Raw genomic sequence first — 26,205 nt, 5'->3', positions numbered from 1 at the left:
AATGTTACTTTGAATGGAGTCATTCACTGTAAACTGAATATACTACCTACAAATAATTCATGTGATAGTGTTGCAAATTAACTTTTTCTTAGAAGATTGAATTGTTTCACCTGTCTTGTACTTTATTTTTTGAAAGCTAGATTCGAATTAAGGATGTGTGTCAGCTTCAGCACTCCCATAAAACCCGATGGCTGATTTGAAGTGTATTTTTCGAATAAACATGTTTGATCAGAACACAAAACTCATACATTAAAACTCAACACGTGGTTTATTGGCATCACACATCAAACATTTTCATATAAAGAGGGAATGTATCAAGTATTGAGTATGAAAGTGCAAATAGCATTTCAAGGATTAGTTGCAATACAATAACAAAATGAGTTACAAAATGTTATTTTAAAATAAATCCCCTGGACATTAGAGGTGAAATTCAAAGGAAGTAGAAATTTCATTCAGTCTCCTACCCTTTTTGCTGTTCAGCATATTGTTACACAACAAGGGCAGCATGCTGTCGCCTCTGTTCAGCCCACATACGCTACATCAGTTCCATCAACCATATGGCACTCAGTATTCTTCAGGTTTAATGTGGCTCTATAGGTGAGAAACAAAAGCTGACCTATGTCAGACTTTAGTCTGTAGAGAAACACGATTGAGTCTGAAAAGTAAAAACACTGCTCGTGTGTGATTTAACGGTTAGTAAAAATCAATTTTCTATAATGGATCATATTTCATATAAATACCTACTTTATATTTTAACTTTCCTCCATATAGTGTCTTCCGTTAAGATACGCAATACACATACAGTAGGTCAATTCATTCCTAAGTCAATACAGTGATTTTAGTTTCTACGAAACTGCTTCAACATTTAGAGCAAGAAACCCCTCTGCACACGAAAGCCAGAGGGAAATATTTAGGGAAAGATCTGAGAGTATGACCAACTACCGGTACATCTGTCTAAGCCAAATCATAAAATCAGTCTTATCCTTTTAGACACTGTTGCTAGATCCAACAAAAATTCATGCTACAAAGAATCTGATTCTATAAGGTTGATGACAGCAATTAACAGGTAATAAGTGGTTTGTTTACACTGTAAATACTGTGAACAAATAATTCAATAACGGTGATTGACATCAAGGCACTGAATCTCTAACCGTGTAGAGAACTGTTCCAGAGACATGGACACCTCTCCTCGTGTGTTTGAGATGCAACACACATTCATGGATTCTCCATGCAGCCTGGGACATTGTTGGGCGCTCTAAGAAGGCTTTGCTTACTGAGCTAATACAGAAAATGGGGCTTGATTATTTAATTCACCAAAGTCTGACTGTGATTACGTGTTTGTCTCTTTCACTGGCCTTTCCCGCAGTGTATAAACAGGACTGCTGCAGTTCTCAGACATTAATTTAAGCAGGTCACAATGAAATTCAGAGTACCGTATCGTGATCCGAACGACACGACGCAACTCCTCAAAATCAGATCGCGTGCCCCATTAAAAGGGAGGGTTGAGGCTTTGAAATGAATAATTGTGATCGACTCAGCTGGGGACCAACTTAACATCTGAATGTTTCACGTAAACTACAGAGCTACACATCACACTACAGATTTTAGATTTGAAAATATCACTCAGCCAGTATCTCAAATACTAAACATATGGCTCAAGACATTCACATTTAAGTTCAGCTGAGTCTGAGGCACAATTTGCTTTGAAAAATCCACTTGGCGACTGCAAATTGTGCTTTTGCTAGTCGGTGTTTTGGCACCTATAAAGTAGGCAGTTTTGGACAGAAGTGAACCTTCCCCACACCTGATTCAGACACATAGCAGATATTTACTTCCGCTGGGGGGAGAGACTGAACGACATTAAAGTATTTCATATTTCTATGAGTACAGAACCATTTTCTACTGTTACACGTGGCTCCCCTTCAGGTACCCCGTTCTCTGGAGGAGGGCTGGTTGTTTGGGGTGCTAGACAAAGCTAAGACTTCAATTCAATAATTCCTCTAATCCTTCATTCTGTGTTCTAGTAGCTAGTACACACATGCACAATTTGCAATCTATAGTGTTTTAAGCTCCTTCCCATCTTATCCTATCACTTCAAACCAAGTGCACTTGGTCTTCCCACTCAGACGAGCTGGTGCTGGGCAGCTGGTCGGATATGGAGTCACACTGCGGTGTGTCGACATGACAGACCTTGGAGCCTCTACGCTGGTTTCCACTTGCATCAAGGGAGGCCATGTAAGGTAGCGGCATTGGGTCAAGCCCAACTAGATTTAGCTGTGTCGGCCTATCAGGGATGGCACACTCTTTATCCTCCATGTGACTCAGTCTCTGAGAGCAGAAACTCACATCTGCCATCACAGGTTTCCATTCATCAGGCACGACCACGCCACCCTTTTCATTCTCCTGTGGGCAACTAACCCCACATGCATGAAGTGTGCCGTCTCTTGACTCGGTGTCAGATGAGCTTGAGGGGACCAGGGTGACACCTTGAGGATTCATGTCATGGAACCAAGCCATTATGTTACCCAGAAGGTTAGCATTTGCTGCTAATGCAGAGGACGAGGACGGGTCGTGGCCGCATGTGGGCGAATCTATCATGTCACTAGAAGAGGAGAAGAGGCTGGTCGATAAGCTGCCCCTGCCTTGAGCTACTGGTATTGGAACGGAAGCCCTGTAGGCCTGGCGGTGACTGTCACAATGCTGTGTTGAAGTGGGGACACCAGTGGCAGCAGAGTACTGGCTGCTGATGTTGCCAAGCCGAGACAAGTTCTCTCCCAGTTCCACCAGTTCTGAGCTACTTAGGGAAGCTCTGGGGAGAACCTCAACACCTGGAGTGCTCTGTTCAAGCCTGGAAGGCAGGGAGGTGCCAATAGCCCCAAGCGAGGTTTCACTGGAATGGACAACATGGCCTGACCCATTGACTGCCATCCCAGAGTCCTGGAGTGAAAGCTGAATGGCGAGTAGAATGTTAGGATCATCATCATCCAAAGACCCTAGATCCTAGAAGGAAATACAGAACACATCAGAATCTAATCCTGTATAACATCATACTATCATCACAGTACAGTGCACCAGCAGTTTCACACTTGCATTTCAAATATGCAACAAAAGATAGTTAAAGTGTGTAGTATTGTGCTTTTTATCGTGATCAAACACAGAAAATAACAGCCTATGCATCCTCAGTCAGTCCCACGTACATTTAGATGCACTTATTTTTGAGAAAAGGGAGTCTGTATTTTCTGTATACTGGCGCTTGAGGACCCCTGGAAAAACCAGAATGTGTCAAGGGAGTTATCCTCCAAATAAATAAAGGTCAGAGATTAATTAATCTGCTTCATTAGGGAGGTACAACATAAAATCAAGATCCAAAAGATGGGGAACTATGCCCGAGCAGAGTGAAGCCAAATGACAATCCGCTCTGTTGCCATTCTGATATGCAAATCGGTGACCCAACCTGGGTATAGGGATAGAAGACTCCCACAGGATAGTTTCCTGTGGGAGTCATTTTGAACTTTAATGCGGTAAAAACAATTATTAGTGGCTTTGGGGCTGAAATTATCTTAGTATATGTTCAAACTTAAAGTCTGTTATCAAACTTGAAGTGGGTGGCGAGCCCAGCTGACTCGCCTGGAGGCAGGTGTGGTTCAAAATCAATATGCAAATCAGAACATGGTCCATGTCTGGATGTTGACTAAAAACATGAAACATGAACAGACATTCGGTAAGTCTAAGAATAAGTAAAATAAAAATGCTTACAAAAATAACACAGATGTGGCTCAATGACTTGTTTTATTTATTTATCAATGAATTAATGCAATATGTAAAATTTAACAGATTGAATTCACGACATTTAGACATATTCATATCTTTATTTTTATAATTCTGAGCTAATGTATCAATCCATCAATTAGAAAAATACTAAAAACTGGTTATTCAAAAGTGCCTACGTTTAGGAAAATATAAACCTTCAGAAATCAGTTCTGCCACATAAAGCACACATGATGTATTTTTGGAGAATGAAAACTCTTAGGCTGAGATCGTGCACTCACCATGAGATGTTCTCGTCTATGTCCACCTCCAACATCCTGAGTGTCTTTGAGGAGAGGGGGAAAAAGCACACACAGTAAAAATCCTTCATTAGACTGAATCGCATGGATAGCACAGTACCCTGCAAAATGCTGCCGTAATAGCAACCTAAGAGTATGTTCCTTCAGCATTTTCCCCAGACTTTATTTTTACTATTGTTTATTTACTATGTGAATTCAATAAATCCTTCACGGCACAACAGAACCTGGCTTCAAGACTGCAAAATGTATCAATCCTTCACTTCCCAACATGCCAAAACTACAGCAGAACTCTGATAGATCGGAAATATTGGCTTTCTGAGCAGGGATTGGGGCACACCCCAAATTTACTTTCAGTGTAATAACAATGACAGAATTACTGGATCAATCTAGTTTCATATGATGGATATGATATTTCATCATAGATTAGAATGGTAGGTAATTGCAGTAATATTTCATTTATTATGCTGCGCTCTTTATGGAAACTTCTCATTCACTGGATCAGTCTAGGAATTGTTTATACCAGGTTATATCATTTATAAACTGCACAAATAAAATATGCCGACAAACAACACCAACGATGACGACATCAAACCACCACCAGTGACAGATCGTATCAGCCCTGTGAACTTTGTATCCATTTGCATTAACTTAAACAGCAATAACCTGAATCAAACGGTCTATGGTGGAAGAGCAACCAACCGTTGCTGCAGAACTGGCCCTTTATAGGGGAAGGGTCTCCATCCTCCCTGACACTGACACGCTTTGATCCAGGTATTCCTGGCTGGCAGAATGCAATCGGAGCTTCTGATGAGGTTATGATGAGACACGAAACAAATGCCATGAAATAGAACTTCAAATGTGTTCCACTTGAGCCAATCAGGCGTGGACCTTCTCTTATGCTTGGGATCATTGTCTTATTGCATGAAGCAGCTGTACCTGAGATTCAGCTCACGGACCGCTGACCCGACAACCTCCTTCATGTTCTAGTAAAGAGCAGAATTCATGTTTCCCTCAATTAGGGAAGCCTTCCTGGCCATGAAGCAGGGAAGTATCCCCACACTGCTACCTTAATGCTGGACTATTGGTGTGATGTTGGTTTTGTGAATGGTAGAGCCATGAACACCGACCTTTATTAAGAAGAGAGGGGCCTGTACTTGTATGTATTTTGGCCCTTTGTCTTCCTGAATGAAGCTTCACTTTGATGGCGGAGCAATTCTTGAAGCACGACAACTTCTAGCAGGGTTCACTATTATCATTATTTGTAGATATTGGTGATCTGTGGAGTCCCAGAGCCTAACAAACAGCTTACGTATCCCTTCTCAGACTGATGTATTTCTATTACCTTCTTCCTCATCTCTTCTCAGACCTACTGGCAAACATCATGTTTCAGTAAATTGTTTGTGATTGTGATTGAGGCCTGGCAGAGCCAAGTCCAGCTGCAACATTTATTAATGCAGTTTGGCATATTCAGCATTGTTTTTGTTGCACTTGGTTCTTTACTCAGGGATGTTTTGTGTTACATGTCTGTCAGAAGATCTGTCATAGCTGACAGGTTCAATGCAGTACCTGAAGTGGTGTCGCTGGGGTCATCGGGGTCAGGTGTGTTGCTACAGAGACTGGACATGTCGCCTCGCCGCCGCTGCCTATGTCTCCGTCTGTACTGGAACTCTGCATATTCCTAAAAACAACCACAAAAACACAATTGACAAAAAAATTAACCAGATTAATAATGTAACAGATCTATGAATATTGTTCGGTCCATTCATTTTAAGAATATCAATGACATGATGGAATTAGAAAATTATATTTTTCTATTTGAAACGATACATGATCCTCTCGTCTTAGTTTAACTTTAAACTGAATATAAATGTCTACTTTGTAAGACAGCATGAACAAAATCGTTATTTTGTACATTGGCTGCAGAATTACATGAACATTGTTGCAAACAATGAATAATATTATACAAAATTCATATACCAGTCAATCATCTCGTACATTTGCACAAATCATGAATACATTCGGGGCGTACCCCACCTAGCACCCGTAGTCAGCTGGGATAGGTCCAGCAATGCCCGTGTTTGGTGAATAATTTAACAGCTTAAGGATGGATCGATGGCATTGATACACATTCATGTGATTAAGAGCTAAACGGCCACAGTCTGTTTCATGTTTCCACCATTCTAAAAACATCCTGCTATGAAGCGACCGGTAGACATCGATAGAACGATGGAACAGATCACCTGTAGGTGAGAGAGTGAGGCTTCTCATTATGGAACCAATATGTAAACCTAGAGAATGAGCAGACGTTATCATCTGGTGACAACATTTCTCTGTGAACATCATTCATACGAATACACACACCCAAAATAATTTGTCAACAACAGAACTACAGGTTTGAGATTTAAATCCAGATGAGAACAGCTTTTCATCTGATTCTGACAATAATTTATTATTTTGAAGAGATGCCACATCTTTTCAGCTCTCACATAATGAAATATATTCTTGTGGCTTGTGTGCTTTATTTGTTATGTTCTTAAGCAGGCTTGTGTATGAAAATGGAACTAATACCAGTATTGGGTGCTGGTCAGATGTCTGTCAGGCTTGTGTACTCTTATAAATACTCGAATCCCACCCACCTAAATCAACACCACTTTATGGCAACATTAAAGTTAACTTCTGTTCGTTGAGCAGCAATGCCAGTAGAGTGGAAATATATCAATGTCAGTGATGATGACACGTCAAGCATGGTGGAAACGATGCACTGGTAGAATTGGGGAGGCAAAAAATACTCACAAGATTTAGGATTGATCCAAGATTTGCATATGACTGTCCACTGAAATGTCAAGTCAAGAGCGTTGGAGCTATCAGACTGTTTTACATGAAAAACCAAATCACAAAGTAAACTTAGAGTTTTGAATCTACTACTAAGTGCATGCATCAAGATGCACAAAAAAGAGGATGGCGATCAATAACCCGACGATCATGTTGTCAACAGTTTAATGACCGTCAAAGTTAACTACAAACACCTGGTGCTAATATGCAATAATCAGGCACAATCTGGTAAGGTACTTTCCAGAGAACTGTGCTTTAAATCATTGCAACTGGGTGCACTGGGGGAACACTGAACCATCTGGCTTCCTCCAGTGTGCTGAATAATATGGTGATCTTTGGGTCATCATGTTTTGTCACTGCTGTTACACAGCCAAAGTAAACCAGACATCAAAAAAGAGTCAAACCAACATCCTGGCTTTGTTTGTAATAAGGGGATTGGGAGTGCAATCATATAATGATCAGGGTTTAAGTTACTGCAATCCTGACTAAATATCACAGGGAGGTACCAGCATTAATCAAAATCAAGCAATTTTCAGTTTGATCAGTCACAGGTTCCTGATTCAAATGCAGTGATTATGACCACTTACCGCCTCAAACACTGGTGTAACTATCAGCGAGAGCGACAACTAAAATGCTGTTTCTCTAAGGCAGGGGTGTCAAACTCATTTTCTCCAAGGGCCACATTAGCATTATGTTTGCCCTCCAAAGGCCAAATGTAAACCATAACACAGTAAATAATTTAACTAAATGTAATGTCATTTACTGTCAAATAAATGTAACTGCCCCTTAACATGCTGTTAAATAACTATTATTTTTTTTATTTAATTATTTAAACGCCACAGTAATTACAATAAAATATTCAGTTTTGATATCACTTTTTTAAAAGGTTGTAACTTAAAAATTGTTAGCGATAAAGCCATACTGTAAATGAGAAAAATCATAAGTACGAACCAAAGTTTGTGATGGGAATAAATTGGCTGTTAAGAACATGTGTGACAGATGCAGCATTTTACAAAAACAAATGTCTGCACACAGCTCTCGGGCGCCACAAAAATGACTTGGAGGGCCACATTTCGCCCCAGGGCCTTGTGTGACACATGTGCTCAAATCACATATTCAATTGTATAGTTGTAAAAATATATGGATAGATTATTGCTGTTATTATAACATAAATCCTTTCAATTGATCAGGTTAAGAACCACACTACTCCATCGACCAATAATCAAACTTATTCAAGTAAATAATATTAAATAATAAAAGAAAAATATCATCCAACTCAAGTTATGGCATTAACTTTGTTCAAAACTCTTTTGTCACAGTTGAGACAAAATTATCTGGCACATTTTCTTTAAGCACAAGGCTGAAATAGCACAGCTGACATTTTAATTTTGAAGCCTTCTTTGAAAATGAATGAAAGCTCACTCTGTTACCTCTGGTGATGCAAAGCCCAAGTATTCCCAGTCCCATGTTCCACCAGCAAAACTGCAAGTAAGGAAGAGACAGAGAGACTTCGTCATTCTCAGAGTGTGATTAACTCTTGATATTTCATAGCTAATTAGTCACGTTTTAGCATTTTAAACTACACTTCTGTTATATTGAATTCTTAGTTCAAAGATTACACTAATCCAAGTCAGTATGTTACCTGCGCCTGGGGGCCTCAGGAGAGTCATTGGGGGCCACTCCCCTGGCTACTGAGGCCAGAAACTCCTGCCTCTTCTGCTGTACCAGACAAGCCGCACGGACGATCTTGTGACGTGGCGTCCGAAGATAAGGCCGATTGACTTTTTGTGCCAGATCTTCAGTCACCATCTCTAAGTCAGTCTAGGGACACAAAAAGGGCTGACTGGGCGATTCTTTCCTTTTAGGTAGTCAGGGAGTGATGTACTTTCAAGTATGAATACAACATTCAAATGTGGGTACATACAGTAAAATTTAATAAGTAGTATCTTAACAATACAGGTGAGGGAAGTTTAAGGTCTACAATGTATGTATGTGCTCTACAATATTTTTAAGACCTCGTGTAAGAACCAGGAGAGCATCATTATTCATTTTAGAGTATTTCAACACAAAAAGGGCATCAGAGCAATGAAACTCTCGTCTATAGTGGTGATCATTAACTGTATAAAACCAGAACTTCTTACTTAAGTAGGACTGATACCTGCATGAGCTCATAAATCTCTTTCTTTGTGCTCTTGGGCTCCAAAAAGAATCCATAAGGATAAGAACACTTGAGGATGCGGCGAGTCTTTAATAGCTCCAGAACTGCATCTTCAATGAAGGTAGTGTCAGGTGGGCCTCCTTGTCCTGCAAGAGAGAAAGAGTTCGGCAGATGGGGTTTTTCCAGCAACAGTTGTTTCCACATAAATTACTGGGAAAATCCCTGAGAACTTGTGAAGTCGAAACCGTTTTTGCCTCAAAGGTTACTTCTATGATCAAATGATGAAGGACAGACGGACGATGAGAATATCTAATGGTGAGTGTCCATCACAGCCAACTTTTAACGTTGGAGAGTTAGACCCATTTTATGCAGGATGAATTGTGATAACTTTCAACAGAGCTCAAACACTAAGTTCTGGACATTTGCATTTCTCAGTCAGCTGGTACAATAATGTGAGTACTGCCTCTATAAGAAACTACTAAAATGTAAACAGTGTTGTGTATCAGAACGAGGTTTTGCTAAACTAAGAAGCTTGTAATTGTCTATTCAGAAGGAGACAGAGCTTATTCAGAAAGCTTTCTCCTATCTTACATGATTGCTGAATATGAACTATATCAGACCTTTGTGTTTCTCTCCCTCCTGCCCAATTCCAAAAGCCTAATATTGGGGGAATAGATTAAGATGTGTCTGAATGTGTAATAAAGACCGACAGTTATTGCAGACTGTACACTCACTTTGACTCAGGGCTCGACTGAGCTGTTCCATCTTCTCTTTGGCTGTTTTTAACAGACGCTGCTCCAGCTATCGTCAGGAAGACAAAAGCTGTTAGGATTTATTGTATAGTAAAAATGCCTGCCCAAACAATGAAGCAAAGGCCAGAAAATGAAGCAACATTAATTAACAACAGTAAGAGACAGAATAATAACCCTGATTAAAATGATCTGAGGGCACCGTGTAAAACGTACAAAAACAGGAGCAAACTAGAAGGCACACAGATACCTCTGCTAAGGCTCAAATTAAAAATGTGCAAAAGACAAAACTCATGCAGCCATTTCTTCTAAATAAGCTTTAAAGTTTACAAACTCTCACTTGTCCCCCTCCCCAAGAATGAAAAGTAAACCTTACTGAATATCTTTTAGAAAAAAAAAAGAGGTTGCATAATATGCCTCTCAACTTTTTTGAAATATGGGTTGCATCACAGATAAGACTATAACTATTATAAAAATATTCTAACATTATTATTAACATGTTACAGTATTTCGCATCGGTGCATCTTACCACCCCACCAGTCGCGTGCAATGAGGTTCGTGGCTCGTGAGGCACTGACTTCACCAGAATTAGATTTACAAACTCTACAGAGTGTCTTATTCACCATTTGATTGGCAGCAGTTAACGGGTTATTTAAAAATGATCATATCAGCGATCTTTACACAAACAAACTGTAGCACAAAAACAGCACATTTAATTAGTGTACATCATCTGAAATACGGTCATTAAAAATAATCAAAAACTGTTTAAGTTAAATCTCAAATAACTTTTTATTACAAATCACTGGATAAATCGAACCTTTTTTTTAGCATGATAGCACATGCCTCCCCTGACTGCACGTCACTGCACCCCACCATGCGGCAGTTTTACACTAAGCCATGAGTTTCCGCTTGTTTCACCCATGAAGTCAGGCGTGTTTACCTGATAGCTGTGCTCATGGTTCTTGAAGCGTGTGTAGTAGTGCATAAACCGGTCGAGCTCCTGAAAGCTCCTGTGCTTCTTCTCTGCCTGAAGAATCATGATGAGACACCAGTCACAAACAATAAACTAAATAATATAATAAAATAAACTCCTAAGCAGATTGTTCCTCCTCACAGAGCAAAGTGTACGAGCTCTGGCCGACAGCAGTCAAATTGAGTGAGGAGTGTCACAGGTGAAGTCAGTACTAGTGATTGGGAGGAACACCGGCAAAGGCCGAGGGCGAATTTGTTTAACCTTTGGTGAAGGAAGGTAGAATTGATTGTGGATAGCTCCAAAAAAGACAAGCTTGAGAACTTGTGTGTATTTCTATGATTTCCATTTTACTGATGTAAACGGCATACTCAGGAGCTTTCCGGTTAGTCTACAGGCACAGGAAGTACGGCACTTTGATGTCTGCATATATGCTTGAATGGAAGGCAACACTACACACTTACTGTCACAAGGAATTGGAGTGTTCACTGTGACTGTATTGCACCTTTGAATGCCAGGCCATGTGTGTATACCGGATAGACTGACTGGCACAAGGATACTTGGTCTTAAGAGACTCTAATCCATACTGATGTCACATTTTAATGATGCGACGTGTTGACAGGTAGCTGGAATGGATTTTTTTTTTTTTTTGTCTCATTAGATAAAAAGGTGAGGATGGGTTTTTATTAGTTAACGGCATCCAAACATACCAACACTGCTGCCGCCTGACTCCAGTCTGCACATTTGTGTGTGTACCTCTTCAGTCATCTCCTTTGACTGCTCCTCCACCTGCTGGATGACCTCGTAGCGAGTGCAGCGATAATAGCCTCCAGTTGATGAGCTGTGCTTTTTCCACTCCTCCAGACAGATCCAGCAGAAGTCGTACTTACACTTGAGGGGGGGAAACAATGAAACATTAGAATAAAATCTGGTTTGGGTAGCTGTCAGATCGGATATATTACCTCTAGTCCAGCTGTAATATTACTACATGCCATTTGGGAATGAAAACTAAAATCAGTCTCCAACAAAGGCTTCATTTATATTTATTTCCACCTTGAAAACTTTGCAAAGATTTGTTCTCCCAGCAAGTGGACGTGGTCAGAGACATATCCAAGGCAATGAAATTAATTTTGTGAGGCATGCCTGCCTTGCTTCACAGAAGGATGGTTACACTCTACAATTGTATTGTTGAGCTCTTTGAATTTAATCTTTTGAAAGAAAACAAGGGTGCAGACGTGGGGAAAACTGGACCAGGAGGTATTTTTGTGAAAATAAATCATTTGGGGCTTTTACTGCATTCAAGTAAAATGCAAGAATTGTGAATGCAATGTGGAAATTCTCGGATTTACATTTATTAGTTTGCTTTCTTTTTGCTCAATACACACATCTGAATTGTAAAACATGCTAAGGTTTTGCCACAAAGCTGCTTGTGTTTGCAAGACAACAGTTTCATGACCACCCTGTACTAATGTTACCTGGGTTCAAACATTATGTTGAGGACAAGGAAATAAACTATATTTCACTGTTAAATGGGTTTTAAACAAAAAAGAAAACTGGTAAAGAAAGTCACACTGAATGAACGTAAAAAAAACTGCTGAAAGTCCATTTTGATTGGGCAAATTGGTCTAAATTCACTTGACAAGATGACTCCAGTTATATTATTACAAATCATTTTATATACAAGTGGTTGTCCCAACAATGGAAATTAATATTGTGCCTTATACACACAAAATACATTCAAAGAAAAAATGATTATGGTGCACTTGACCAGAAAAAGAGATGAAAATCAGAGTGACAGGAGTAAAATTGGCTCACAAATAAAAAAGGTGGTACACTTCTTAAGATAAACCTATTCTGACAAACATTTGATGTTAGTTTTGCCAATGATCTCAACACCTTTGTCGTCACAAAATTTTACCTCACACAAAAAGACACGATTTGTTTAATATTTAATATTTTAATTTACCAATACCAACAAGATACCGAGACTGCTGCAGGGCCTGCGCCAACACTCACAACGATTTCATTCTGAAAAACTAAGCTGGCTGCTTTGTCATAAACAATTTCTCATGCCTCCACTGACACACGGAGGTATGCTGTGGGAAACTGCAGACAAAACCATTACCCATTATAATGCACTGATAGACCATCTGTTATCCAGGAAATATCATAATGAGTTTGTCTGCTAAACAGAGAATGTATTTCTTCTCCTGCCTCACGGCCAAGATGCACAGATGCATGAGCAGCGTGTGACAACTGCACTGCTGAACTGGGACATATTTTTACACTATCAGGACCTGAAGCTGATGTGAAATGCTATGATATTTAAATTACTATCCACCAATCATTTTTTCGGTGAAAACTGTGTATGACACATAGAACCAGGCAAGACAACAACTCTTTAGAAGAACCTCCACTGCAACCTCAAAGATAAAATGTAATGATAAACTCTGCATTAGCTTCCAATAATATAATCATCCCCTGAACATGGAATATAAATAGTTGCCATGGAAACGGAGCTACATATTTCCAATATATTTAAATGAATGATTCTTTGGTACTGCTATAATTAAATATGAACTTCACACACAATGTGTTGTTATGTAACTGTGATGATGTCTAATGCATATATATCCTTTCCTTTTGTCTTGGCTGTTGTATTTTTTGTGATGTATTATAATGAGCAGCTGTAAAGCATTTAAAGTTTAAAGACTCGATCTATCATCATCCACTAATAATATGGTTAGAAATTAGAATGAACCTATAAAGATATGAAAACAGACAATATCAAGCAGTGTTACTAAATACCTATATTTTTACTGCTCAAACTTTGGAATCGAGTTGGACTGATGAAAAAGCACTTTTAATCATTGCAGGTTCAAACCATGCCATGTTGGTTTGCCTTTCCACCGTCATTATTGCATGCTGAATTGTGCCGACCAACAGTAGCGATGGACTATTTCTAGAGGCCCCACCCTGCCTGCCTCAAGTGGGATGCAGTGATGTCTTGACTACTATGGCCAGCATGTGACAACTCTTTCTTGACAAGCAAGTCTGGAGACTCAACTGTAAGTAATTTTCTCTTCCTGTGCCACAAACTCTTCTTGATTTCATCCAGGGTAACAAAAAGGGTAAAGGTAAGACATTAGGTGTCCTGAAAACGCTGTGTTCATGTGTCACGCAATTGAAAATCCAACACAAAATGACACTGAATTTGTGGCTGTATGTATTGATGTCTCTCCAAACAAACGTAATATACTTAATTGTAAGTGAGCTTCATTGCATCACGCATCCACGATCATGTGATGCTCAAGAGCTTGCGGGGTATTGCAATACTTCATATGTGGATGTTGCTGTGATGAAAATACACATTCTATGAAATTGTAGATGATTTACACACATTAACCGAGAAGCCTGATCTAATCTTACACCCTTCACGTCTGTTCCTGAGTAATGGTCACACTTTTCTTAAGTTCCGATTCAGTTTTGTTAAGGGCACTGTGACTTTGACCAGCCAAACCTAAAGAAATCATCTTTTGAGTCCCAGTGGATGTTTGAAAGAAATTCCCTCAAAGGCTTGATGGTTCAGACAGACAATGGAAATACAGTAATACCTTGACAAACAATAACGTAGTCAAATCACTCGTATTTCAAATCAATTAGTCCCATATAAAGTCAATTAAAACAATTTAATCCTTTCCGGCCTTCTAAAAACACCCAAATTAACGCTAGTAACAATGGGAAAAACATTTTAATTGAAATATAAATACACACTCACAAGACAAGATCTTGGAATTTTATGAAAGAAAGAAATTTAAATGTGAAGGACAGAAGCAATTACTGAGACCACAACTTCAACAAATATACGTGGTTGTCTGTCTATGTGTGTACCTCGCCTTTCACCCGGAGCAAGCTGGGATAGACTCCAGCAACTCCCGTGAAAATGGGTGGATGGACAGTTGTTAAAAGCGCATAATAAAATTAAATTCAAAATTTGGTTGGTGGTACCAAGAACAATTTAGAACCTTTTGGTGATGACCCAGATCACCATGTGGACGGTGTAAATCTAATTAGGATGGGAATGAGCTGCTCGGTGGAGGTCTGCGCACTTTGAGTGCTTTTCTAGTTAGGCATTAGTAGACATGGCAGATATAAATGCAAAGCCTCCTAGCATAACTTACCTTGGCACACTGCATGTGATTGCATCCCTCATTTTTCTGTATTGGGGACTTGCAATTTGCACAGGGCTTAGAGTTTGAGAGCAGCCATAAGCAGTTGGCGGCATCCTCATAAGCGTCAGTCACACCGGCCACTGCATGCAGGAGGGGGGGGCAGGAAGAACAAATAGAAGCATAATGACACAGAATGAGGATGTTATTACCACATCATATAAACAGACCACTGAACTGAGGAGGACATTGTCCTGCCTGACTAATGTGTATTGCTTGTGTATTTTGTTAACATCTCATGTTCCCACCCACCCCCCACACATACGCACACCACAAAAAAATTGGCTATTATAAAAATACCCCAGATGTTTGAAATGCTAAGATAAAAATTATTCTGGGGAAATGGAAGACAGAGGTAGTTGTATAACCAAAATAATTACCGGTATATGTTGACTGTCTTATCGGTGAAGTAGTACATTAAAGCAACTTGTATCATCTTTAATCATCAATTTGTTTGCCAGTAGTCAAATCAATGCTTCTAAATCCTGAATATTATTGGTGAGAGTAAATAATGCAAACATGGTGGATTTTTACTGACTCACTGTAGTTGAGTTGCAAGCTATTTAGATCCAATTCATTTCCTTAACCTGTCATCCACATTTAAGAGAATAACAGGTGTGAAATTAATTTATTTATTTAATGGTTTCCCAGCAGATAGCTTAACACATTTCCATTGTTGTAGAAATAATCATTAGAAAATGTGAAATAAAAATGCATAAAACTCCTGCAGAGATCTGCAGTAACTGTCTGTAATCAAACAAGCAAACAACAAAAATAACAAGAATAAGATAATTACTGCCATTACTCACATTCTTCAGGTCTCATCTCATTGACTTTTTGCAGCCACAACTTCCAGGTCTGACAGTCACAGGGCTCGTGGGCCTCACCGTTACACTCCCTGACATAAACACAGACAGATAAAGGTGATACAGAAAGTAGAAATTACCAATTCAAAGCTGCTATTCTGTCCCTGGACTATTCATAGAATTAATACAAATTATGAGAGAACCAATCACAGTGCCGTCAGAGATGCTGCCAAATGTCGTGAAGCAGCCATATCTGCCTTTCAACCCAATGTCAATGGAACCATAAGAGTCAATCCCATGTTACATCCAGTTCCATTACGTGTCAGTTCCAATGTCATGTAAACTGAGCACCTGAGTGAACCTGACAAGTGGGCCCAACGGCCACTTTGAGGAGCCGCATAGTGAGGCGCAGTGAGGTGTGTACCATTGGATGTGTGGTGGCATCCATGATATGAAAGTATGGAGCTACCAGGCCATTCTTCAGGGCTCTGGGAATAAAAACAGAGGCCCTGTCTGCCTTTGAGCATGCTGCCAAGGTAACACACTCAGAAATACAGAAAACATGAGTCATTTGTAAGTATGCGGACATAGAAAATCAATAAATATCCAGCATAGGACTGGAATTTGGTCCGTAAGTTTAAAGAAAATTAACATAGTATTTCATGCATCTATTGCTTCGTGGAGATCGATATCCGTCATTTCGGATGAGGAGACATTGCAAAACATTTAGTCCGTCACCTCAAATTGGCAGTAATATGGAATACCGGTAGCCATTTCTATCTCAAAGTACGTTAATGGCCAAAATAATCTGATTTTCCTTTAATAGGAGTAAACAGGTATGTTAACATTTTCCACATACATTTATGTTTCACATTTTGTTGATGAGGTTAATTCTTTGACACCAAACATACTCCAAATGAAAAACAAATGTCTGAATATTCTGACAAAATACTTTTAAATCAGGTGTAATTTAAAAGAAATAAAGGCACTAAATTACCGGTATGTCAATGTAGATAAATTACGAACCAGTGGGGCATTTTTAGCCTACCTTACCGTAAAGTATTGAAATCTTAGTTTTCGTGTTTTTCCTTAAACAAGTGTTTAGTGAACTCCAGACAAGCTATCACACACACACACACCCCATTTAGTTCAGGACCGATCTCCATCAAGCCTCTCTATCATAACAAAAGAATCAATGGAATGCTATTCAGAGCCGTCATTGGAGGAGGCCATTAGCCTGTCGGTGGCATCACGGAAAATGGTCCCTCTTTCCTAGTTACTGGGTTTGACTAGATGGATGATCCTCAGATGAGCTTTGGTGATTTCACACTTTTTTATATTTCACAATAATAGAGCACTTGGGAACTTGAGATATCAACACACATTTCTAATTTTCTCTGTAAGACAAAATAAAATTATATTATAATGAACAGCTTTTTTGACCAAAGATAAAAACACATTCTAAGATTTATATTACATCAGAATATTTTACATTTTGAGAAGAAAGGATGCTGCTATAGACATAATTAAAGAAATGTCCAAAGACTCGCTGAAATGTGCGGGGAACAAAGGCTAGTCTGTGTCATCGGATTCCACAAAAAAAGCTACTGTGGCATAAACTGCTGAAAAGGTTAATGCTGGTTCTGAATGAAATGGGTCAGAATACACAAAGCAACGTCATTTGCTGCATCTGGAGCTGAGCAGCAGCAGACCAGTCAGAAGGCCTACCCGGACCCCTGTCCATCACCAAAAAGACCTACAAAGCTGGACCACAGAGAAATGGTTGGAAGAACACAACAGAGAAGCCATGGTGTTTCCTCTGCCTCCAAATTCATCAGATCTAAAGCCAAACATTGTAACTCAGAGGAATTCAAATATGCTGCTAATGTCTTGGTGCCAGATACCACATCTACACAAGTCAGAGCTTCTGCAATATTAGACATGTGGCTTGGCTGATCGGTACATTTAATGTGAGACTGATGACTAACCAACAGAAGAGATGGCCTTTGCCGCAATCTACAGCAGGAGCCCGAAGGAGAGGAAAGCTAAGAGGGTCTGAAGTGGAGCTTCCAGGGCCCTGGGTGCTCAGTCTCACCGCCCTTTCACATCCTGCCTCAGGGCACCAGCGGATTGCTGGATTATTCTCAACAAATGCCTGTTGGCAGAAGAAACAAAGCTTTAAATCAGTCAGCAATTCAACAATCATTTGATGACCTGTAAGGGGTTCAGTGAGGATGACCCCTGAATTAATAGTTCTGTGGTGCATATACAAATCACTTCAAGATTCAAAAATCAAATATCTGAACGTTAAATCAGTTTATTTGGATAACCCCAAATCAAGAGTAATCTCAAAGTGCTTTCTAAAAGGCAGCAAGTCAAGACTGTAATCAGTAAAGTGAAATTGAGCTGCTACAGTCGTGTCTTAAAAGAAAAAATATTACGTACTGCTTTATTTTTTCCCCCATGTGCTTACCTTGATGTCAAACTGGAGGTAGCGCTTGTCCATCTCTCTCGACACCACACTCTCAATGACTTCCACAGGCACTTGCTGGTAGCAGTCAAAGGCTGGGCAGAAGATGTTGTGGGCATCACCCTCTTGGATCTTCAGATTTAGAAACCTGGGAAGACATTTCAAATGGCTATGTGTTACACAGAGATTCAGAATATTTGTGTCAGAAAATGAGCTGCACCCTATGAAACAATCTGCAGAGTTTGCAGACCAAACAAAAGCACAACTTACCCTTCCCAACATCCTCTGCAGAACTCGTGGCCACAGGACATGTCAACGGGCTCCTCAAAGATGGAGATGGATGACATGCAGATACCACACTGACACAAACGGAATACATGTGTTATGACAAGAGAAATAGTTTTGAACTCTTTGTCACTTTTAATTAAAAAAATAATAATCTTTCTTGAAATTAATCACCCATTGATTCAACACATACAACAAATCTCTAAAATATGCAGGCTTAAAATCTGGTGATGGGTAGTAATGGTCCCGTAATCATGTGTCAGCATGCGTAAACGACACATAATGGAGTCCCTGATTAATTGGACAAAAAAACAAAAAAACTAAAGCAAAGCTAATGACCACTCATTAGCTCACTGTTCTCTCAGGAGGTTTTCTCTCCATTTTTTCCTCATTTGTCTCAGGTTTCTGTGGAAACTTGAGCTACAAATAGACGTAAGAAGGGACAAAAACACACAGGCCTCGTTACAGTGAAAAACTGACCCTTACAAAAGATATAAAGGAGGCCGTGTACTTCAACAATGTAAGTATTGATTTGTGAAAGAGCAGAATGTGACATAATCGACTGTGACCTTTAAAAGGGCCCTCGAGTACAGCAGGTCGATTGGCACAGCATAGTTAAAGACCAGCCTTTCTGGTAGGCAGTAGGCCTACATCTACTAATCTATAAGCCTCACCGCGATTGTTGTTCGTCTTTGTGCCCGACAATAGTGAATAAACTATCAATGTGTTTGAGAAACGAGCAACACTGATTATAAACTGCTGCTCAAAAAAACACCGTCTACAAATATGACAACAGGTAAATGGACAGTACCTCCAGTACCAGTGAAACGTTTGGACAACTGTATTATGGCTATATGCTTCGGTAGCTCAAGAATTTAAATCACCTGATAGTTAGCTACATTTTTGATACTTCACAGAAGTAAAACAAAAACCCTTGACCTTTTTTTCTGACCACTTCTGGGGCGCCCTATCTCTCATCAAACACTTGATGTTTCAAATCGGCACTCTATTGTGAGTGGCCCAACTGCCATCAGCAAAATGGACTTCCCACATTACCTGCCTGCTGCTTCCAAAGGAAGACTGCAGAAAAATAATGTCGAGCATTTTTGATAATAATCCAGAAATTGATAGGCAAGGTCAGGATAATGGGAGGGAAATTAAGTGGGTGGCAGGGATTGCTCTTGCTGAAAGAGGTCAATAAGGCTCTATAATGACCTCATAAATGTTCGGCCGTGGGAAAAACCCACCGGCAAATCCTTGTGTTTTTAGGCCGATTTGTCAAAACAGTTAGGGATCACTTTAACACAAAGTAGCTGTGATCTTATTTTTTATTTTGGATCATTAAATTTAGACATAGACAACCGTCAAGCTCTCACCAGAGAAGAATGCTCGTCGGTAGGCATGAGGCTGATTTGGTCAGGGGAGGTGATAGAGGAGCGGTTGTTGCGTGGTGTCCGGGGTGAGGGCAAGGTGTCCCAGGCATTGCAGCCGCTTGGAAGTGGGTTCGGCATTTGTACCCCTGAGCGTTGGCAGCATTCCTCTGCATTGGCCATCCAGGCTTCTAAGAGCTTCTCTCTGTCCCAATCTGTTGCCATGAAGTAAAAACACATTTAAAGAAAAATAAATCCTATCACATAAAAGCAAACAGAGAAGAAAGTTGAACATAAATGGAAAACATCTAATAGTTTTATGATGAGCATTTTACATTTTAAGTGCATTGCTGAACCTGCTAAGGTCTACACAAATCCCACTCCTCTGATACCAAGCTTTTCAAACTGTCAACAACATGCAACGACTTGCTGCCATCTGCTTTTCTGTTTTAGAATAGCTATTCAATCTCACAAAGCAAATGGGCTTTTTCAGTATAAAAATCAAAATTGGCAGAATGTTTTAGTACAAAATTTATCTGGTGAAAAAAATCTTGTCATAAAATAAGGATCATGACCAGGTCAACTGTGCAATTAGGCCACTGTCAGCCTCCAGACACATTTCACCACCAATCAAATGCCTCAGACTCTAAATGGCCTCATTTAGGTAATGAATACTGCAACAACTTCCCCCCCCCCTCCCCCCATCTCCATTCAATTAAAACTCATAAATGAATATGACCCTATCTTCATGCTTTTGGCCATCAAAAAAGAAGTCCACAAATTAAAAGTCTTCACATTTAGTCGCAAGTATCAAAATGAACACAAATTGTCAGAGGCACAGACCGGGTTACAGTTCAATGGGAAGACATGGAGAATTGTGTAAAAAAAAAAGGACTAATAATGGAAAACGAAATGGCGGTATACCACTGATTATTTAGCTATAAAAGAGACTTAAATGTTAGATAAAATTAACAATGAATACAATTTTCTCTTAATGGTCGCGGCTGTATTAAAGTCCAGAGTGTGTGCCATCGCACTGGAATTGTCAAGGGGATGCATTGTAAATTTGCGAATGTAGAAGTGCTTTCTCACATATTTTGGGAAGAAGAGAAACAAAAAATAGGATCTTAAAGCATTGAGAATGACACCCTCCCTTGAGAGAAATGCAAGTGGAATTCTTTCAGATCACAAAGGCTGTTCACAATCTGCCTCTTTAACTGCAAGGAAATCACTGGAGTGTGGCATGAATTCTCCATGAGAAATGACCTCTCGAATCCCAACACAAATAAAAGACCAATTTAACAATGAATGTTTTCTTTATGAGTAAACATTGAAATAGTGTTTGTAAAACAAGGGAAATCTCTGAGAAAACAAAATGAAATGCATTTCAAGATTTTGGCAGGCATGTTGCTAGTTTAACATTTAACAGCAGTGAATTTTAAGACTCACTGCCTTCACCTTGGCATTTTTATCTATAGTATTATTATAGTGACTGTGTAAACACAAAGGAAACATGGGGGGGGGGGGGGGAAGGAAATGAATGCGGGGAGTTATAATGCTTTCTGGCTAGAATCAAATTTGGGAAGTTGTTCATGCCGCATTTGGCAAATTATTTAACCGCAAGGCCACCAGGACACTGCCAGTGTCAACTATTTTAAGGACCAGTAGATACTCTTGCGTGTTTGTGTGACTCTTTGTGTGTGAGTATTAGTGTGTGCATGACTGTGTGTGACAGAGACTGACAGACAAAGATAGGTGGTTTAATCGTACCATGGGCACGTAGCAGCGCCTCTGCTGTGAAGAGCGGAGCCTGCAGCATGTCGGCTGTCTCCACTATCAGCATGTCCTTCAACCTCCTCAGATCCTGAGGCCGCAGGCCCTCATACAGCTAGAGAGGAGGCATGGGAGAGGAAAGAACGCGAGGACAGCGACAAGAGGAGAATAAATAGGAGCGGAGAGGAGAGGGTATGAATCCAAAGGGGACATGGTGGCAGAGTAATTAAGTAATGAAGCCATAGCAAACACAGGATGAGTTGAGTAGAAGAAGGAAATAGTGGGAGAAGAAAGAAAGGCGACACATAAGAGAGTAAAAACCAATCAAACATAAAAGAGCGCTAACACGCGAGTCCCATTAAGGTAACACTGGTGATGATTGTCACTTGGCTTTGGATGACTATTCATTGTGACCACTTTGTTTGTCTGTCTACGCACCAAAGCATCTGTAATGTGATGCGTGGTCCTGATCAGGAGGCTCCCACCGGCATTTAGAACAGTAGGCTGTGGAAAACTGTCGTTCCACAAAAGAGGAATATAACACCCAAGTGGGTTTGACTGGGTTAAACTATTGAGGGCAGTTACGCATAAGACTTTATGTGAAAGGCTAGTTCAGTAGTCACTACGGTGGAAGCTCGGCACTCGAACGACTCGGTTTTCAATAAATAATAATAAAATTGAGTTTAAAATGCTTCGGAAGTCGAACAGATTTTCACAGTTCAAACACGCGAGTGGAGCCGAGGCGATCCGAAGAAACAACAAAGGCGGAGTCTACCCGAGTAGTTTCGGTTTGAGTCGACCTGCCATAGGAGAAAGAATGTGCTAATTTTTCACTTTGTGTGCGTTCTTCTTCACTTTATTCTATTTAACTCTTAGTTATGGATCCAAAGAAAGGCAGCAGTTATACTACTGGAAAAGCGAAGAGGAAAGTAGTGAAGACCACTGTTTTGAAAAGGAAATAATCGGCAAATATAAAAATGGCATCCATGTCTCAGATCTTTCTGCGCAGTACGGAATGGCAAAATCAACAACATTGATTTTTCTTAATAAAACTGAGCGAAAGAGAAGGAAATAAAACCCAGGATAGTTACCCAGTCAATTTATGGAGGGGGACTCCCTTTCAAAGGAATAACACTTCCTCCTTCAATCCTTCCACCGCCCTCCACACACACAGCCAAAACGTATGTAAAGATGTAAATGATACAGAATTGGATTCAATTTACTATGCTTTTGTTTTTCACTTTTATGTGTTATCTAATGTTTAGATACACGTAGTTACATATTAATATAACTGTAGGCATGTAAATGGGCATTAATCTGGTGCGTAGGAATGGATTAATCTAGTTTCATTATTTCTTATGGGAAATATAGTTTTGGATTTCGAACAAATCGGTTTTCAAACAGTATTATAGAACGAATTATGTTCAACAACCGAGGTTCCACTGTATATAGTATGGGTGGACCATATCGCATCGTTCATAATAACACTAGTACAAATGTTTTAAATATATACAAATGTCATATCGCCCACCCTTGTGATATTGATAATGACAGCAGTGGAAGTTGTGCAGCCTGTATTTTTTGGCACGTCATTCTCTACCTCTCTTCGGTCGAGGGCTGCGTACTCTGCCTCTATACCCTCTGCCTCGGGGGCAAGAGAGAAGACCATCTGTGACTCCAGGCACATGGCCAATTCCTTGTGGCGCTGCTTCTCTGCAGAGTCACATGGAGTCTCGCGGTTTTCATTCTCTGCAAACAGGTCTGCTTGTCTCTGTACCAGGAACTGAACAAGTGAAAAGAAGAGGAACATTTGGATGTGGAAACCACTTCAAATATAAAGAGAGTGAAAAACCATTAACTCGACGTTAGTAGACTTTAGAATTATGGCAGACACGCCAATTTCATGTACCGGTACTTATCAAGTATGAAAGTGCTATTCATGATTCTAGATTATTTTGTTTGGCTCGTTCTTTTTTTCTCGACTTTGTGCTATATTTTAAAAAGATATAAACATTTCTCTCTTCATTACCAGCATGCCCGCCTGCATCGCAGGTTTACCATTTGGTTAAGCATGTGGTTCAAATTACATTTCAACAAGGAAGCCAAAATTAAAGAGAAACATTTGTACAGTAGAAAATTACAAAATCAAGAATTGTAGACATACGTGAGTCAATGCGTCACAATTACTTACCTGTGAAACCACAGAAGCCATCCGATTCCTGCAGCTGTTTATGGTTCACTCTAAATCCTTCATCATTTGGATTACACAAATAGATTATACTCATAATAGGTTTCTTTAAAATTAGATGGCTTTCGTATGTGATGCATCCTGCACCATGGATTAGTCAAAGTGGTTTGTGCGGCATGACCCTTTGTGAAACCAACAAGGGAAGGGTTCGATCAAACTTAAGCAACGGATGTGTGCCCCTAAACTTGCATCGCAATTTGAGCCGACGCACCAGCCATTCAAATATTCAGTGAGAAAGGACATATAACAAATAACTTCCATTAGCATCGGGGTTACTATGAACCCTTTCAGCTTCCTTCCACTCTGCTCGCTCCTTGTCCCAATAAGGCTCTTCAGATTCAGGAGCCCTTCATCAATGACAAAATATAATTTCTGGAAGCTCACCTCCACACAAGTCTTCATGCCTGAGGCAGCAGCATAATGAAGGCAGGTGTTTTTCTTATTGTCAGTGGCATTAATATCGGCACTCTCATACTCTCCACGGTCCAGCTTTGCTCCGGTCCATGCCAAGACGATTTGGAGGCTTTCCGTCCGCCGCTGCTGGTCTTCATAGGGCCTTGAGATCCGGGGTTGCAGCGCCCCCTCTGAGGTGAGGATCTGGGGCCCCATGCAGAGAAGATGCAGACAAGTCTCATTGTGCACATTACGCTTGTTAGGATTTCCATCTTTGCTGAGGAGAAAAGACCTAAAAAAAAACAAACAGACAGGAACAGAAATGACTGGAATGATGGTTGTTAGGGGAAACAAACACGTCATAACAATTTGTTCAATTTTTAATTCAACAAAGTAGACTTTTTCTGGATAGAATAACTAGCCAATACAAATACCATGAAGGACATTTCATAGACTGGCCAAAAAGAAATGGGAAAAAAAAGCAAAGTTACCTCATTATTTTCATGACTGATTTGAGCTGCAGTGTAACTGGGGCTTCTTCAATAGTTTAGGGCTCCTCACATTAAATTAAATGATTGGGATCTACAGAATTATACAGTAAAGACATATGTGGATATTCATGTGCTTCGTGTGGACACTAAAATCATCAGGATCAGCTCTAACCAAATATACTACTATACTACTTCACTTTTCTGTTTTTCCTGTCAACATATCAAAACCCCAAGTCCCAGCTGCAAGACTTTCCATGCCAAGTTGGAAATTAAAACGTAATGTTAGCATAGGAATGAAGGGTCTTATAGCAAGGAAGAACACACGCAAGGTTATTAGCACATGGAATGGAAAGCTTCCGGAGCCCCATCCATCTCCAACCCAGCATGGTGCATTCCTGAACACTGCTAACAGATGGCTACGTGGAGAGACAGATTGGACAGAGACAAATAGAGATAGAGCACAATAAAATATTATCTTAAATATAGCAAAAAAGGGACCGGTTGCCATGGACGGCTAAAAATAATTTCCAACACGAAGGCATCCCTTCAAAATCACTGCAGCAGCAATAATAATAATAATAACATATTATTATTTTGGGATTTTCTGACAAAATCTCATATAATTGCAATCCTAATCTGAACAGACAGGTGCAAGATAAAAAATATTAAAACTGAATTTAATTAACAGTGGAGAGCAAACAGCAAATTGGTCTCCTATCTAACAACCCAGCGATAAGCCATTCACCTTCACTAAAAGCCACAAAACATGAAACTCTGAACATGCACATTCTCCCTCTGCATGTATTAATGTTTGCTTATTCTTATCTGAGCCATATCCTGACCTGAGTAGCCGTGTCATGGCGTGCCGGGCAGCATAGTGCAGAGGAGTGTTGTGCTGGTAGGACTCTCCGTATGTGGAGTTGGGATCCAGAGCCTCTCTGAACTGCTGGTTGCTCTCGTACAGTTGGCAGGCCAGCACTTCATCCCCATTGATGAGAGCCTTACGAAACTTGGTCGCTGTGTTCCCCATGGCTCCTACTAACCTTGGTCCAAGCTTGGACTGACACAGCAGCCTCTACGGTTGTCTTCAGTCTGCTCAAGCCCAATACGCCAGCATATTTAGCCTCCTAAAGGAAAAAAGAAAAACAGTAGTAAAAGCCATAATAACGGTATATAATGGTGAATCAGACTGTTTTCCAATAATAGATTGAGCCCAGTTCTCCCAATATGCTAAACACATTGTCCACACTTTCAAGAGGACTAATCACCTCCACTGCATCGGAGTCACAAAAACCAGAATGGCATCTCCAAGGCTGCTCTGACGACTCTGTCATGAGCCTCACTACTGCACTGAAAACCACCTC

At 40.1% G+C, this 26,205-nt stretch overlaps 1 protein-coding gene across 1 annotated transcript; it reads right to left on the bottom strand.

Moving 5' to 3' along the window:
* Positions 1-266: 266 nt before the first annotated feature.
* On the bottom strand, positions 267-25,871 carry LOC137912189 (ankyrin repeat and IBR domain-containing protein 1-like). The gene is made up of 19 exons (XM_068756543.1): positions 25,684-25,871; positions 24,342-24,642; positions 23,310-23,492; positions 21,707-21,824; positions 19,943-20,151; positions 18,552-18,640; positions 18,285-18,429; positions 17,800-17,966; positions 15,815-15,903; positions 14,958-15,088; positions 11,533-11,667; positions 10,747-10,833; positions 9,792-9,858; positions 9,058-9,203; positions 8,542-8,720; positions 8,330-8,381; positions 5,634-5,745; positions 4,050-4,093; positions 267-3,000 (listed from the first exon to the last, which is right to left on the bottom strand). Exons 1-19 carry the CDS (start codon positions 25,869-25,871, stop codon positions 2,095-2,097), a joined length of 3,348 nt encoding a protein of 1,115 aa, XP_068612644.1. The 3' UTR covers positions 267-2,094.
* Between the last annotated feature and the right edge of the window lie 334 nt (positions 25,872-26,205).

This window comes from Brachionichthys hirsutus, chromosome 3 (genome assembly GCF_040956055.1).
Source record: "Brachionichthys hirsutus isolate HB-005 chromosome 3, CSIRO-AGI_Bhir_v1, whole genome shotgun sequence".
In the NCBI taxonomy this organism is placed as follows: Eukaryota; Metazoa; Chordata; class Actinopteri; order Lophiiformes; family Brachionichthyidae; genus Brachionichthys; species Brachionichthys hirsutus.
The sequence above is the reverse complement of the archived record's forward strand: the minus strand, read 5'-3'. Positions and strand labels throughout refer to the sequence as shown.